The 18,004-nt window shown below is 41.5% G+C and overlaps 1 protein-coding gene across 6 annotated transcripts in view; it reads left to right on the top strand.

The window, feature by feature from the left end:
• The window catches only part of LOC134348506 (inositol polyphosphate 1-phosphatase-like), a 59,640-nt gene that overhangs the window by 14,602 nt on the left and 27,034 nt on the right, over positions 1-18,004 (top strand). For 5 of the 6 annotated variants that reach the window (XM_063051989.1, XM_063051988.1, XM_063051984.1 and 2 more), the window contains exons 2-3: positions 1,419-1,655; positions 11,666-11,726. In XM_063051989.1, the coding sequence (XP_062908059.1) occupies positions 1,452-1,655; positions 11,666-11,726 (265 nt within the window). In that variant the 5' untranslated portion in view covers positions 1,419-1,451. Of the gene's footprint in view, positions 1-188; positions 390-1,418; positions 1,656-11,665; positions 11,727-18,004 lie in introns of all 6 variants that reach the window. The other variant, XM_063051985.1, reaches the window with a different exon arrangement.

Raw genomic sequence — 18,004 nt, 5'->3', positions numbered from 1 at the left:
TTATGAGTTCATGAGTTAATTTATTGTTCTATGTGCAAGTATGAGATTCAACCTAAAAATTACTGAGAGAGGTAGAGGCATTTCTTAGAACGCCTCTCTTTATTGGGAAGTATCTCTTGCATATGGACGATTAAAAATTATTTCAACTTTTGGATGTTAAGTTTAATTAAAGCATCTTGATTTAACAGATATCAAAGAACAAACACTTTGGAGAAATTAAACTCTATTTGAAGATTAACATTAGGTCGGACAAAATAAAAAATGACCCTGAATTGCTGCCAAACTGAGCAGAACACCAATGATTTCCGTATATAAAATTTCTGCAAGCATATTCCACAATAAAAGCAATGAACACGTTCAAAATATATTCTTTTTCTGCAGATTACCATGTAAGTAAGTAGAAGTTTTGTGCCAGTTAACGAAAGTAAAATGTTATTAACGTGAAACATTAAGCCTGCTTCCTTGAGTGCTGCCTGATTTGCTGAGTATTCCACCATTTCTTGTTCTTATACCATTTTTGGATGACGCACACTGTAAGTCAAAAGGACTCTGGTCCTCCGTTAGTATAATAACCAATTTGGTAGGACTTCATCAATATAAGCAAACTCATCTTCACCAAGATCCAACAACCAGGGAAGGTTTAGCTAGTTCACTCAGTACCATGTACAAGCACACCATTTGTTACAGGAAGAGTTATGTTTATGGAACCCTTCATTTCCCTTAGAGCTCAGGGTATAATTAATTTTAACAACACAGATTGAAAGAACTCACCAGAATTTAAAGTCAGCAATAATTGTCACCTCTCCGAACAGGCTTCAGCTATGTTACAGAGCTTTTTTTTCCTGAAGCAGTCTAGAATTTCTGAGGTGCATTTTTAATTTTTGTCAAAGATTTACTTAAAAGAACATCTGAAGACAAACACCAATTGCGCTTGGCATTGCACAGTAGGGAAAAACTCAGTATGATTTCCAGATTTATTTGTTTTGTACAGCATTATCTTACTGGTTGCTGAGCAAAGGTCTTTTGATATTTACATCTTTTCCAGTCGTATTGCAGATCGCAGGGGATTGCCCACGTCTATAATAATGCAATAACCCTTGTAAAAGCACAAAGTGCTTTGGATTTAACTGGCCTTATGACATGTACATGTGCCATGTTAAAGGAGGTGTAAATAATATCAATATTATTCATCAAGTAATTAAAAGTTTGATAATTTACACAAAAATATGTAATTGTCTCTCAAGAATATGCCCAGCATTGCAAACATCTCCTTCAACGAGTGGACCTGCTTCAAAATGCAGAAATTATAGACTTACTGAGTAACGAGTATAAATCTGCATGGTTTCACAGCAGCAAACAGATGGTCAGAGGCAAATAGCCTTTTTACATGTTATAATGGATCTGTTTCTTTCTTTCAGGAGAACTGCCCACACAGACATCTAGCTCTCAAAATGTCAGAAGTTCTGAGTGCACTAGTCCACGCCTCAGAAAAATCTGCAAACATTGCTCGTGCTTGCAAACAAGAGGAGGCGCTCTTCCAGCTTTTGGTGCAGGAAAAAAAAGGCAGTGAGAAAAATAAGAAATTTGTCAGTGATTTCAAAACACTGGCAGACGTGTTGGTTCAGGAGGCAATCAAGCATGACATGGGAAAAAAAGTAAGTACTGGGAAATAACAACAGCAGTTAATTAAAGGAAATATTTATGTAGCTTTCTCAGTGTCTGGAAACACTTAGCTTGAACCTGATTTATTATGATACGTATAGTAGTTATTATGGTACGTGCTGCAGGAGTGTATATCTTTTGTCAAATTTTTTTTCATGTGTGGACATCAACTGCTGTATGTATTTCTTGGAAGCACTCTGCAAGTCAGGCTGACATGTGAAGGGAGAAAGCAAGTTCAAGTTTACTTATCATTAAACCCTACATGAACACAGCTAAACGAAACACTGTTCCTCCGGGACCAATATACAAAATATACACAGCACCACACAGCACAAAGCACATGCCACACATTCTAGAGAGCAAGCAAATATACATTCATACCATAAAATTAAAATATTAAAAATATAACCAAGTTTACATTTCAACTTGCACCTGAATCTTTAACTCCATTTTTCTTTCTATAGCTGCTGCCTGACCTATTGACTATTTCCAGCATTTTCAGCTTTTATTTGAGATTGCCAACATCTGCAGATGTTTATTCAGTGGATTCCAGTTAATTAGGAAACATTGGGACCAGTACATTTTGGCCCAATGAAGCAGCTGCCCCAATTAGCTGAAGTTTCATGGAAATAATTAAAAAGGTACTGCATAAAAAAGACAAACTACCATTTACCTGAGTTAAAATATGTGTTTAAATGAAACACACAGAACAAATTTGAACATTCTCAAACTGCGTATTAGTTCCCTATAGTTATCAATTGGAGGAATTAAGCTGCCATGTTCTTTAGGTTTACTGTAAATGAACTAAATCAGCACAGACATCTAATGTAGATAATGGACTGCCTTCATACAATTTTTGACAATTGCATCCGCCAAATCTTCATTTTCATTGTAACAAGGTGATTGTTGATATGTTTAAATTCTTCATCGTTTCTAAGTTGTATTGAAATGGAGGCGATTAGGGAGCTTAGAACACTTGGGAACCGGTAATCACAATATGATTGTGTTCAACTTGAAATTTGATAGGGAAAAAGTAAAGTCTGACATGGCAGTATTTCAGTTGAGTAAGGGAAACTACAGTGGTATGAGGGAGGAGCTGGCCAAAGTAAATTGGAAGGAGCTGCTGGCAAGGGTGTCAGCAGAGCAGCAATGGCGTGCGTTTCTGGGAAAAATGAGGAAGGTGCAGGACATGTGTATTCCAAAAATGAAGAAATACTTAAATGGTAAAATAGTACAACCGTAGCTGACAAGGGAAGTCAAACCTATTGTGAAAGCAAAAGAAAGGGCGTACAACAAAGCAAAAATTAGTGTGAAGACTGAGGATTGGGAAGTTTTTAAAAACCTACAGAGAGCAACTAAAAAAAGTCATTAGAAGGGAAAAGATGAAATATGAAAGCAAAGGGTTTGTTTCAAGTATGTTAAAAATAAAAGAGAAATGAGAGTGGATATAAGACCACTAGAAAATGAGACAGGAGAAATAATAACAGGGGACAAGGAGATGGCTGATGAACTAAATGAGTATTTTGCGTCTATCTTCACTGTGGAAGACACTGGCAGTATGCCTGATGTAGTGTGTGTGAAGGAAGAGAAGTGGGTGCAGTTACTGTTACAAGAGAGACGGTACTCAAAAGGCTGAAAGACCTAAAGGTACATAAGTCACCCGGACCAGAGGAACTGCACGCTAGGGTTCTGAAAGAGGTAACGTTAGAGACTGTGGTGGCATTCAGAAATGATCTTTCAAAAATCATTGGACTCTGGCATGGTGCCAGAGGACTGGAAAATTGCAAATGTTACTCCATTCCTTAAGAAAGGAGGAAGGCAGCAGAAAGGAAATTATAGACCAGTTAGCCTGACCTCAGTGGTTGGGAAGATGTTCAAGTCAACTGTTAAGGATGAGGTGATGGAGTACTTTGTGACTCAGGACAAGATAGTACAAAGTCAGCATGGTTTCCTTCAGGGAAAATCCTGCCTGATGAACCTGTTGGAGTTCTTTGAAGAGATTACAAGTAGGATAGATAAAGAGGATGTAGTGGGTGTTGTATATTTGGACTTTCAGAAGGCCTTTGACAGGGTGTCACACATGAGGCTGCTCATCAAATTAAGAGCCCATGGTATTACAGGAAAGTTACTAACATGATTAGAGCATTGGCTGATTGGTAGGAGGCAGCGAGTGGGAATAAAAGGATCCTTTTCTGGTTGGCTTCCAGTGACTAGTGGTGTTCCGCAGGGATAGGTGTTGGGACTACTTCTTTTTATGCTGTATATAAATGATTTAGATGATGAAATAGATGGCTTTGTTGCCACGTTTGCAGATGATACGAAGATTGGTGGAGGGACAGGTAGTGTTGAGGAAACAGGTAGGATGCACAAGGACTTAGAGAGATTAGGAGAGTGGGCAAGAAAGTGGCAAATGAAATACAATGTTGGAAAATGCATGGTCATGCACTTTGGTAGTAGAAATAAATGTGCATATTATTTTGTAAATGGGGAGAAAATCCAGGAATTTGAGATGCAGTGGGACTTGGGAGTCCTTGTGCGAAACACCCTGGATGTTAACGTGCAGGTAGAGCTGGTTGTGAGGAAGGCAAATGCCATGTTAGCATTCATTTTAAGAGGTCTAGAATACAAGAGCAAGGATGTGATGCTGAGGCTTTATAAGGCACTGGTGAGGCCTCACCTTGAGTATTATGAACAATTTTGGGCTCCTCATCTTAGAAAAGATGTGCTGGCATTGGAGAGGGTCCAAAGTATGTTCATAAGGATGATTCCAGGAATGAAAGGGTTATCATATGAGGAATGTTTGATGGCTCTGGGTCTGTACTCATTGAAACCTTTTGAATGTTGAAAGGCCTAGACAGAGTAGATGTGGAAAAGATGTTTCCCATGGTGGGAGAGTCTAGTACAAGAGGGCACAGCCTCAGGATAGAGGGAGCCCTTTCAAAACAGAGATGCGGAGAAATTTCTACAGCCAAAGGGTGATGAATTAGTGGAATTTGTTGCCACTTGCAACTATGGAGGCCAGGTCGTTGGCTGTATTTAAGGCAGAGATTGATAGGTTCTTGATTTAACATGGCACCGAAGGTTACAGGGAGAAGGCTGGGAACTGGGGTTGAGGTTGAGGAGGAGATAGACAAGAAGCATCAGGAACAAAAGTGATGAACTGAGAGCTTGGATACGTACATGGAATTATGATGTAGTGGCCATTACAGAGACTTGGCTGGCATCAGGACAGGAATGGATTCTCAATATTCCTGGATTTCAGTGCTTTAAAAGGGATAGAGAGGGCAGGAAAAGGGGAGGAAGGGTGGCATTACTGGTCAGGGATACTATTACAACTACAGAAAGGGTGGGTAATGTAGCAAGATCCTCTTTTGAGTCAGTTTGAGTGGAAGTCAGGTACAGGAAAGGAGCAGTTACTCTATTAGGAGTATTCTATAGGCCCCCTGGTAGCAGCAGAGATACCGAGGAGCAGATTGGGAGGCAGATTTTTGAAAGGTGCAAAAATAACAGGGTTGTTATCATGGGTGACTTTAACTTCCCTAATATTGATTGGCAACCATTAGTTCCAATGGTTTAGACGGGGCAGAGTTTGTTAAGTGTGTCCAGCACGGATTCCTGTCACAATATGTTGACAGGCCGACTAGGGAGAATGCCATACTAGATCTAGTATTAGGTAATGAACCGGGTCAGGTCACAGATCTCTCAGTGGGTGAGCATCTGGGGGACAGTGACCACCACTCCCTGGCCTTTAGCATTATCATGGAAAAGGCTAGAATCAGAGAGGACAGGAAAATTTTTAATTGGGGAAGGGCAAATTATGAGGCTATAAGGCTAGAACTTGTGGGTGTGAATTGGGATGATGTTTTGCAGGGAAATGTACTATGGACATGTGGTCGATGTTTAGAAATCTCTTACAGGATGTTAGGGATAAATTTGTCCCAGTGAGGAAGTTAAAGAATGGTAGGGTGAAGGAACCGTGGGTGACAAATGAGGTGGGAAATCTAGTCAGGTGGAAGAAGGCAGCATACATGAGGTTTAGGAAACAAGGATCAGATGGGTCTATTGAGGAATACAGGGTAGCAAGAAAGGAGCTTAAGAAGGGGCTGAGAAGAGCAAGAAGGGGGCATGAGAAGGCCTTGGCAAGTAGGGTAAAGGAAAACCCCAAGGCATTCTTCAGTATGTGAAGAAACAAAAGGGTGACGGGAGTGAAGGTAGGACCGATTAGAGACAAATGTGAGAAGATGTGCCTGGAGGCTGTGGAAGTGAGGGAGGTCCTCAATGAATACTTCTCTTCGGTATTCACCAATGAGAGGGAACTTGATGACAGTGAGGATAATATGAGTGAGGTTGATGTTCTGGAGCATGTTGATATTAAGGGAGAGGAGGTGTTGGAGTTGTTAAAATACATTCGGACGGATAAGTCCCCAGGGCCTGACGGAATATTCCCCAGTCTGCTCCACGAGGCGAGGGAAGAAATTGCTGAGCCTCTGGCTAGGATCTTGTATGTCCTTGTTGTCCACGGGAATGGTATCGGAGGATTGGTGGGAGGCGAATGTTGTCGCTTTGTTCAAAAAAGATAGTAGGGATAGTCCGGGTAATTATAGACCAGTGAGCCTTATGTCTGTGGTGGGAAAGCTGTTTGAAAAGATTCTTAGAGATAGGATCTATGGGCATTTAGAGAATCATGGTCTGATCAGGGACAGGCAGCATGGCTTTGTGAAAGGCAGATCGTGTCTAACAAGCCTGATAGAGTTCTTTGAGGAGGTGACCAGGCATATAGATGAGGGTAGTGCAGTGGATGTGATCTATATGGATTTTAGTAAGGCATTTGACAAGGTTCCACATGTTAGGCTTATTCAGAAACTCAGAAGGCATGGGATCCAGGGAAGTTTGGCCAGGTGGATTCGGAATTGGCTTGCCTGCAGAAGGCAGGGGGTGGTGGTGGAGGGAGTACATTCAGATTGGAGGATTGTGACTAGTGGTGTCCCACAAGGATCTGTTCTGGGACCTCTACTTTTCGTGGTTTTTATTAATGACCTGGATGTGGGGGTAGAAGGGTAGGTTGGCAAGTTTGCAGATGACACAAAGGTTGGTGGTGTTGTGGATAGTGTAGAGGATTGTTGAAGATTGCAGAGAGACATTGATAGGATGCAGAAGTGGGCTGAGAAGTGGCAGATGGAGTTCAAACCGGAAAAATGTGAGGTGGTACACTTTGGAAGGACAAACTCCAAGGCAGAGTACAAAGTAAATGGCAGGATACTTGTTAGTGTGGAGGAGCAGAGGGATCTGGGGGTACATGTCCACAGATCCCTGAAAGTTGCCTCACAGGTGGATAGGGTAGTTAAGAAAGCTTATGGGGTGTTAGCTTTCATAAGTTGAGGGATAGAGTTTAAGAGTCGCGAGGTAATGATGCAGCTCTATAAAACTCTTGGTTAGGCCACACTTGGAGTACTGTGTCCAATTCTGGTCACTTCACTATAGGAAGGATGTGGAAGCATTGGAAAGGGTACAGAGGAGATTTACTAGGATGCTCACATGAGGAAATCTGCAGATGCTGGAATTTCAAGCAACACACACAAAAGTTGCTGGTGAATGCAGCAGGCCAGGCAGCATCTCTAGGAAGAGGTACAGTCGACGTTTCGGGTCGAGTCCTGACGAAGGGTCGTGGCCCGAAATGTCGACTGTACCTCTTCCTAGAGATGCTGCCTGGCCTGCTGCGTTCACCAGCAACTTTTGTGTGTGTTGTTTACCAGGATGCTGCCTGGTTTAGAGAGTATGCATTATATCAGAGATTAAGGGAGCTAAGGCTATACTCTTTGGAGAGAAGGAGGATGAGAGGAGACATGATAGGGGTATACAAGATATTAAGAGGAATAGATAGAGTGGACAGCCAGCGCCTCTTCCCCAGGGCACCACTGCTCAACACAAGAGGACATGGCTTTAAGGTAAGGGGTGGGAAGTTCAAGGGGGATATTAGAGGAAGGTTTTTTACTCAGAGTGGTTGGTGTGTGGAATGCACTGCCTGAGTCAGTGGTGGAGGCAGATACACTAGTGAAATTTAAGAGATTACTAGACAGATATATGGAGGAATTTAAGCTGGGGGGTTATATGGGAGGCAGGGTTTAAGGGTCGGCACAACATTGTGGGCTGAAGGGCCTGTACTATTCTATGATCTATGTTAAATGAGAGGAAACGTAATGATAATGTTTTAAAATCCATTCAGTGTTATTTTCTGATTCAGCAGAGCAAGGTATTCGCAAAAAAAGGAACTGCACACGTGTTGAAGGCCACAAGAAATCACCTTATTAGAGTCACTTAAGCCATACAATAGAGAAAAAGACAAATCAAATGATTACTGAAGTAGTAGTACAGAAAACAAGATAATGCTTGTCATCCACTTAATTAGCACAATGCCAGAAGGGAGCCACAGATCCAACAAACTTTCAAGATACTTTCTCTCCTCTCTCACTCTCCCGATATCTTTGTCCCTACCTCCAACTCATAGCACCAGCACTTGTCGTGACCCCAACTGAGAAGATTTGCCTCTTACACGAAGAAATTGCCCCTTTTTATACTCTTTAAGTCCATTTTTTGTCCCTCACAACCTTTGGCCTAGGTATACGCAGAAACACAAAACTAGAGACGTTAGTTGTACAAGGGGGAAACATTCTTCACTGGTATCTAATCTTAACAATATATGTTCAAAATATAGACAAGGTATTGGTCAATAAGAAGGAATGCAGTTCATTACCATATTCCAAGCTGACACCATTTTATCTTTCAGACTTCCATTTTATTGTGGTATATACCAAGGAGAAATCCCTTTTAACTCTTCCTTACAATCATCCAACCCTAGCCATCTGTGGGAACTAATTTCATCATAACACCAGTGTTCAGAGCTCTCTTACCACTCAGAATTGTGGCTTCGGACTGGATTTGCTGCACCTAACGAGGGATGCAAAGATTTTTCAAATAAGCTGGGTCCACCTCCAGTCAAGCAAGAGATATCTTGGTCTTAGTGAATTCACTCTTGACTCAGTTGTCAGCATCAATAAACATAAGATAGAAAATGGATTTCCAGGTGGTTGGGTGAACTTTCCTGAATAAGGAAATGTTAACAAGATGTACCAAACAGGGCAAAGCTTGACATTAACCTGTTCCTTTGTGCTTCTTTAGTGAAAAGAAAAAAGCAAATTTACTTTTGTAAATTGATGTGCATTTAGTTGATTCGATCTTGAGCCTCAGAAAGCACATTTGTTAGCATATAGGAAGAGCGTACTTCTGCACTTAAGGTCAGCATCAGTTTTTTGTGTGAATGCAGTGGTAGCTGGGTGACCTGAAATTTTCGTTCCCAGCCTGATTCTTAAACGCTTATATATACAGACTCTAATAGCAGACATCACAACTGCCACATCAAATTTATTAAAAACTTCTGTATATCATATTCAACCTTGAGGTTCATCTTCTTGCAGGCACTCACAAAACAAAGAAACACAATAAAATTTACTGAAAAGCACCCATATCCAAAGAGGTCAAATCGCGCAAATAGTAAAAAAAAAGTCAACAAAAACACATGGAACGTGAACGACCGAGTCCCCGAAAGTGAGTCCACAACTGTGGAGCTCAATGCTGAGGCAAGTGACACCTGTCTGGGTGCCTGGTGGCTGCAGGGTAACAACTGGTCCTGAACACAGTGGCACAGGACCCGAGACTCCTGCACCTCCCGGATGAAGGCAGCAGCAAGTAGAGGGGGAGACTGATCAAACACAGGCAGACGTCGCTGAACACCTGTTCGTTTTCTGCTCTTGTCCAAGAAGATTTTAATCTTGCTCGACGCTTTAATTGGCATGGAGTAATGGAGCCAACCATGGGCTTATTCTCCGGTATCGGGCCTCGACACAGTGTCCACACCCGGTGATGGCTGCCCAGCTGTAACTGCACTCTCGAGAGTCTAGTTCGCAGAATCCTCCAGGAGACTGCAAAAACACCAGATTATTTAGTCAACTCAAAAGTACATCCTTAAAAATAAAATTGCAGGCTGGAGACTGCAGCGACTGCTGTTCAGAAGAAGGATAACAGGCATCCATTAGTCTCGTGAGACCATGGATTTGTGCCTTGGAAGATTTCCAGGGCACAGGCCTGGGCAAGGGGTTGTATGGAAGACAGGCAGTTGCCCATGCTGCAAGTCTCCCCTCTCCACGCCACCGATGTTGTCCAAGAGAAGGGCACTAGGGCCGATACAGCCTGGCACCGGTGCCGTCGCAGAGCAATGTGTGGTTAAGTGCTTTGCTCAAGGACACAACACGCTGCCTCAGCTGAGGCTCGAACTAGTGACCTTCAGATCACTAGACCGACACCTTAACCACTTGGCCATGTGCCAACAGAAGAAGGATATCTACTAGAGAATCTGGTGGCTTCACGAGCTGTCGGCAAGACACCGCTGGCGCCATCCTGCTGTCCCCGGGCTTAATGATCGGGGAAGTAGGACACGTAGCTTCAATGTGTGTGGCCAACACCCCCAACAACGCTTGCCCAACTGCAAGAGATGTGTATTCTTGGGTGAGAGTGATCCCACACCACTCCTCATGTCTGCATGGCTTTCCCCCAGGTGCTCTGGTTTCCTCCCTCATTCCAAAGACATATGGCTTTGTAAGTTAGTTGGTCATAGGGGTGTAATCGGGCAGCACAGGCCCACTGGACTGAAGGGGCTTGCTATGTCTCTAAATAAATGAAAAAGTATACTTAAGAACCTAACAACGGTTACTAATCAGAATGTATTAGTCCCATTGAGACTTGTATGGTGCTCATAGCAGACAGGTTTTGTTAAGAGGTTTTTAAATGGGAGTTGTTATCCTCATTAGCTACACAGATTGTTTAATGCTCTTCTCAGTATTACTGAGACCGGAAACCCAAAATAAAACAGGATATGCTGGAAATATTAAGACAGCATCTCTGGAGAGAAATGCAGAGCTAGCATTTCAGGCCAAAGTATTATCTGTTCTGTGAGACGTTTAAGGATGTTGCTCAGAATGCCTGAAAAGAGTCCAAGCTCAATATAGACACTGAATATATGTCTGACGATCTTTGAGTCCATCACACAACCCATGAAATTGGTCATTTTGCGATTTGTTATTCCTCACAAGCACAAGGACTGATTTTCTGGCATATTCAGTGGCAAAAATATTCTAATATATATATATATTTCTGAGACATGTTATGAAAGCAAAGAATAGTGCCTAAAACCTGGACTCATTTGGTCATGGATTTGATGTGAAAATCCTACATAAAGGTCTTCTGTGCGCATTAGATTACACTGGTTGTCATCGACCAGTTAATTAATGACCATCAGAAAAAAGGCTTGGGGAATTCCAGGCAAGATCGACTTTAAAATGCCTAATGTTTGTTCAGCAACAGATACACATTTCATGGCAGAATCTGTGTGTCCTATCCTTTTACCAGTCAATTATAGAAAGTGAAGAACTGCATTTATCAATCTGATCACCAAGGAAAGTACCATAGCACAGCTACCAAATAAACATGAATTAAATGTTCTCTGGCACTTCTCTCTGCCGGACTCATTTCTGTTTTGCTGAATGACACAAACTATTTTGTGGCCCTTCTGCATAATGCAGAGCAGAGACCTTAGCTCTGTTTCCTGCCAGACTTATCAGCCTGAGTTTCTCCGTGGTGTGGAACCGCTCTCACCCAAGAGCACACATCTCTTGCATTTTGGCAAGCCTTATTGGAAAGTGTTGACCACACACATTGAAGGCATGTACCCTCCTTCCCCTATGTTTAAGCTTAGGGACAGCAAGATGGTGCTGGCGACCATATTTTCCTTTTTGCATGTTCTTGACACTTTAAAGTATAATGTCAAAAATGTGATGAAAACAGTTTATATCAAGAACAATATTTATATATTTGATATATTTTTTCTGTAGTAGAAATTCATAGATCAATTTGCATGGAACCAGAGTATAACACTTAATATTCCAATATTCAGTTTCCAGGACTGGAAGATCACATATTTGGTGAAGAATCAAATGAATTCACTAACAGTTTGGGTAAGTAAAAACTTCACTTAAATCTTTTACAATGAACCTCTTAGCAACATCTTGCTACTGTGAGCACTTTGCAGTTCAAGAACGGTGTCTAGGTATGGTGCGCGTGCTATCTTGTTGAATTTGCTTGTGCACGGTTTGATTAATGTGACCCTAATGCTTATTCATCAAGAGTTTTAGACCTCTTACTATTTAAAACTGAAAAGAAGAATCCTTAAAAAAAACTCTTAAAAAGATCTCACTGTCCCCTGTTGATGTATAAGATGGCCATTCTTTCATGGTGACTGAGATCAGAAGAGGCAGCATGATGAGGCAGCTGGAGGAGCTGTTACCTCATAGTGATGGAGATCCGGGTTCAATCCTAACTTGGGGTTCTGCCGTACCGAGTTTGGATGTTTTCCGTGACTTTCTTCAGTGTGTTCCACTTTCCTTCCACAGCCCAAAGAGGTGCAGCTTGGAAGGTTAATTGGCCACTGTATACTGCCCCCTACTGTGTCAGTCAGTGTAAAAATTTTGGGGGAGTTGACAAGAGAATACAATATGGAATTAATGTAGGACTAGTGTAAATGGGTGACTGGTGGTCAGTAGACCTGATGGGCTGGGAGGCCTGTTTCATGTAAGACGTATCAGCTCTCTGGTCAACCCTAGTAATTTATAGCATAGTTACCTATGAGTGACTTGTAATCCAATGTAAATGCTTACATATTTTAGAATAAATAACACTTACAGCAACTAATGTGATCAATATATCCTAACTTAAAATGTCTTCCCAAAATTATTCAACATGATTCACTTTTTAACTGCAACCATAAGATCGAGAACTCACTTGTAACATTTTTAATTAATCCCAATAATTATCTATGCAAACAAGGATGGTTGTGAAGTGTGTGACCTTATTCTAATACATGGATCTAGACTTAAATGCTTTACAGTGGTTATAGTTATCCAAGTTGATGACTGTTCTTTGTTAGTGATTGGTTCGTGTATCATTGTATGTACAGAACATTTTGGTGACCATAATAAACAATTCATGAAGTTTACAGAACTGAAAATGCATTTCCTCAAATGAATTAGATGGAGTTCAATCCAGATAAGTGTGAGGTGGTTCATTTTGGTAGGTCAAATATGATGGCAGAATATAGCATTAATGGTAAGACTCTTGGCAGTGTGGAGGATCAGAGGGATCTTGGGGTCCGAGTCCATAGGACACTCAAAGCTGTTGCACAGGTTGACTGTGTAGTTAAGAAGGCATATGATGTATTGGTTGTCATCAACCGTGGGATTGAGTTCAAGAGTCGAGAAGTAATGTTACAGCTATATAGGACCCTGGTCAGACCCCACTTGGAGTACTGTGCTCAGTTCTGGTCACCTCACTACAGGAAGGATGTGGTAACTATAGAAAGGGTGCAGAGGAGATTTACAAGGATGTTGCCTGGATTGGGGAGCATGCCTTATGAGAATAGGTTGAGTGAACTCGGCCCTTTTTCCTTGGAGCGACGAAGGATGAGAGGTGACCTGATAGAGGTGAATAAAGTGATGAGAGGCATTGATCATGTGAATTGTCAGAGGCTTTTCCCCAGGGCTGAAATGGCTAACACAAGAGGGCCCAGTTTAAAGGTGCTTGGAAGCAGGTACAGAGGAGATGTCAGGGGTAAGTTTTTTACGCAGAGAGTGGTGAGTGCGTAGAATGAGCTGCCGGCGACAATGGTAGAGGCAGATACAATAGGGTCTTTTAAGAGGCTCTTGGATAGGTACGTGGAGCTTAGAAAAATAGAGGGCTATGGGTAGCCCTAGGCAATTTCTAAAGTAAGTACATGTTCGGCACAGCATTGTGGGCCGAAGGACCTGTATTGTGCTGTAGGCTTTCTATGTTTCTATGTAATCAACTTTCCAACTTCCTGAAGAGAGGCACAGTACTCAATATGGGGTCTGACTAGTCATGCAAAGTAACAATTCAGGTGTTATATGGAACAAAAGTTTTAAATGGCAAGTTTCTGAGAATTCTACATTAAACTTTGTTGTAAGATAAAGAGGGCAGCTGGTCACATAGTACAATCCTTGATATGCTGCAGTTTTACTACCAATGCTACATATGACAAATACTATGCATCCACCAGTAAAAGCCACATTTTATAACCAGACATAATCAGCAGGAAATGACTGGAAAGATCACATATGTGAAAATAAATGTAATGAAAGTTATGATTTATTCCAAATAATGTTCCCAAAAATTCATTCAAAATTCTGCAAATTACTTGAAACTTATCAGCCTCCTTGGAGCCATTTCTCTCCATTCAATTGGACACAGTTGGTGAATCTTGTCTAGGCCTAGCCTACATGTGGTTCACTGGCAACTGCAGAACAGTAGAACTGCATGAGTGGTACGGATCTATCAGTAACGTAAAAATGTCTTTGGTCATTAGCGGCCCTTGGACCTCTTTTAGACTGTCAATCTGGAAGTCTCCGTAAAAACAAAATGGTGTGCTTTTCCCTTACTGCAGCATTCAATGTACTATATAAATATTCCTTTAATGTCTTTCACCCATATTTTCATTATGAAGTACTGCTGGTAAGTCTTTTTAATAGACTGCTCTTGTGGTTTTCTTTTTATTAGAATATAGGCAAATTGTAAGGAAAGAACTACTGAAGCTAAGCCTTATGAATTGAACTTTTTGTATGTATCTGCTTTTCTTTGAGTATGCTTTCTTAATTATTTAAATGACCTTTTGACCGCTATTTTGCTTTTGGATTGTGTTTTAATTTTAGGATAATATATATTTTAGGGTAATATATGTGCCAGAGTTTCGTCAATACTTCGGTGTATTATTAACTCTGTTGCAAAACAAGGATGATCTGGTTTGCCATATAACCATATAACAATTACAGCACGGAAACAGGCCACCTCGGCCCTTCTAGTCTGTGTCGAAAAAAATTATGAAAACGTGTTTTCATATTATCCTTTTTGTGGCATGGGTGGACCCAAAAACACTAAACTGTTTATTGTTCTTAAAATGCACAGCTGTTTAACAGACATTCATAGCAGGCAATTTACACACAGAGAAGTCCCACAAGCAGCATGTATGAAGAACACAGAACCATACAACCCAGTATAGGGCCTTCGGCCCACAAGTTTGTGCTGGTGTCTTTAACCTCGTCTAAGGTCAATCTAATCCCGCCTTCCATTTTTCTTTTGCCCATTTGCCTAGCTAAGTTTCTTAAATGTCTCTAATGTATTGTATCTGCCTCAACCACTAGCCCTGGTAATGCAGTCCGTTCACTCTGTGTACACTGACCTACTTCCGACCTCCCCCCCCACCCCCAGCCCGCATACGTTTCTCCAATCAGCTTGAAATATGCCCTCTTGTAATGGCCATTTCCACCCTGGGAACAATGGCAAGGTGGTGCTGTCGAGATACGGCGACATTTTGTGGGCAGCAAACAAACCACTAAATATTCTATCAATTATACTTTTTTCTGAACTATGGTCATGGCAATCCACAGCCTGTAGTTTTCCTTTGGGAGTTGTGCTTTTGAACCGTCTGTACAACTTAGTGTTTTGTGGTATTCTGAAGGATTCAGCAAACTGGACTCTCAAGAATGCAGGCATGACTGCAGTGGCCATTGCTGGAGCGGACTTGGGATCATTTAAAACTTTGGGCCGACTCGAGGTAGCAGGGCCCAGGGCCGAGAATGGTAAACCAATTGATGTTTAGCTGATTTTAGCTTCAAGCCAGATTACAAAGGTTAAGGCATCAAGTCTGAGCACGAAGGACAAACTGGTGTTCAGCTCACTACTCCAAGAGACTTTACCTGCTTCAGAGTTGAACTGGTTCTATGACTGTAGCCTGCAGCCACTGGGGTCTTGCACCTGCTCCAGAGTTGAACTGGTTCTATGACTGTAGCCTGCAGCCAATGGGTTCTTGGACCCACTCCAGCATTGAATTGGCTCTATGGCTGTGGCCTGCAGCCAATGAGTTCTTGGACCCACTCCAGCATTGAACTGGCTCTATGGCTGTGGCCTGCAGCCAATGAGTTCTTGGACCGGCTGCTGTGGTGAACTGGCTCCATGGCTGTGCATTCACTTTCAGAGGCTCTGCAGCTCATGTTCTGTGCAGCCTTTCTTTACCGTCTTATTGCTTGCTCAATTTGTTCCTTTTCTTTGCACATTGGGTGCTTGACGGTCTTTGAGGTTTTTTTTAGTGGGCTCTATTATGTCTGTTCTATTGCTGCCTACAAGAGGGCGAATCTCAAGGTTGTGTATGGTACAGGTGCACATTCCTTTATCCGGAATTCTGAAATCCAAAAAGCTCCGAAAACCAAAGCTTTTTTCGCCAACAGCTGACGCCACTCAGCTGTGAAGTGGCAGCACTAACAGAGGCTGCCAGACGTCAGTTGTGGCTCAGCACTCTTACTGGTTACATGTGTATTTGCTGTTTGTTGATATTTTGTGTTCACTGTTGACTCTGTGTTAATTTCACTGTGAAAATGTCAAAAAGAGCTGCAGATACCCCTATGGGTAACAATGAGAAAAAGAGAAGGAATCTTCTCTATCAATAACGCAGGAAATGGAGTTATTGCAGAAGCTTGATCGTGGTGTGTCTGTGCTGAAGAAAATAGTGTCGGAACTACCGCTGTATATGATTTAAATAAACAGAAAGACAAGTTACTGAAGTTTTATAGTGACAGTGACGTTCCACATTTATTCCAATAAGTCATTTACCATGTGTTTGATTCGGTTTGTTTGAAGCTGTATATTTTTATGTTTTATTGAATGTTTTTGTTGGAAATAATATTTCTTCTTGTCATTATTCCCTAAACAATACAGTATAACAATTATTTACATAGCATTTACATTGTATTAGGTATTATAAGTAATCTAGAGATGATTTAAAGTATACGGGAGGATGTGCGTAGGTTTGGTGTGCCGCTGGGTCCTAAAGTCCTCTGCACTGAGACAGGTTAAATAAGGGACCTGAGCATACGTGTGTTTTGGTATCAGGGGGTGGGGGGGGTGGAGTCTGACATCTGAAAAATTCTGAATTCTGAAATGCAACTGGCCCCAAGGATTTCGGATAAGGGATTGTGGACCTGTATATATACTTTGATAATAATGTACTTTGAAGTTTGAACTTTTAACCTTTGGGAAAAAGGCACTGGCTGTCCACTCTATCAATGCTCCTTATCATTTTATACCTGTCAAGTCACTCCTCGTTCACACTTGCTCCAGAGAGAAAAGACCTAGTTTGCTCAGTCTTTCCTCAGAAAATATACAACCTTTCCTCATAAACCAGGCACATTATGACACTTCATGGATTTTGGCAGAGTTGCATTTACATGCATTGCAAAAGTTGAGATGTACTTTTCCATCCATCTAAATAAGTCCCAACGTTCATACTTTGTTGCACTGCTAGTCATGCCCGAGTCATTCTTCGGTGCTTGATTCCAATGTCTTGTTTGTACTATCAGATCTGAAATAAAAGTAGAAAACTCTGAAAATACTCAGCAGGTTAGGCAGCATCTGTAGTGATGGAAACAAAGTTCACACTTCAGGTCAATGAGATTTTGTTGGAACATAAACTGCTCCCCCAGCCTGTCCACTCTCATCTAGTATCTCTGTCATTCCTACTTGCTTTACATTTCCAATATTTGTTTTTTTTTTGTTTTTGTTAAATCTGATGTTAGACATATGATATAAATGTCAGTGCACATAAATATGCACTTTAAGTTTCTCCAGCTTTGGCAGAAGAGTGTTCAGCCAAAAGAACATATGGTCTACTGTTATGTTTACCAGTTCACATTAGAGATGCTCCATCCTCCCAAGATCTCCACTGTCACGTTGACTTGCTGCTCAGTTGCAACCACTAAATTAAGCAAAAGCCATTAATTTTCTTCCTGTCTGCTGTTAAGCTCCAGTGTACTGTTCCTTTTTATTTAACTAGATTCACAGTCAATAAACTCATTATCTCCCCCATCCACCCTCAATTAATAGTCAGAGAGTCATAGAATCATAGTGAAATACAGCACAGAAACAGGTCCTTTAGTCTGTGCTGAACCACTTAAGTTGCCTACACCAATCGACCTGCACTGGGACCATAGCCATTGATGCCATTTTACCTCACTTCTATAGACTCGGTGTCCGTCTCCCAAGTAAATGATGGCTTATGCAATTTTTAATTTGTCTTCCACTACAGGGATTTGATGAAAGGTTCTCTGTCTTGGTGCTGTTCCCACCTATATTTAGCATCAATTAGTACAAGCTGAACTAAAAATAGAAAGAAAAG

Source organism: Mobula hypostoma, chromosome 6, assembly GCF_963921235.1.
Source record: "Mobula hypostoma chromosome 6, sMobHyp1.1, whole genome shotgun sequence".
In the NCBI taxonomy this organism is placed as follows: domain Eukaryota; kingdom Metazoa; phylum Chordata; class Chondrichthyes; order Myliobatiformes; family Myliobatidae; genus Mobula; species Mobula hypostoma.
The sequence above is the reverse complement of the archived record's forward strand: the minus strand, read 5'-3'. Positions and strand labels throughout refer to the sequence as shown.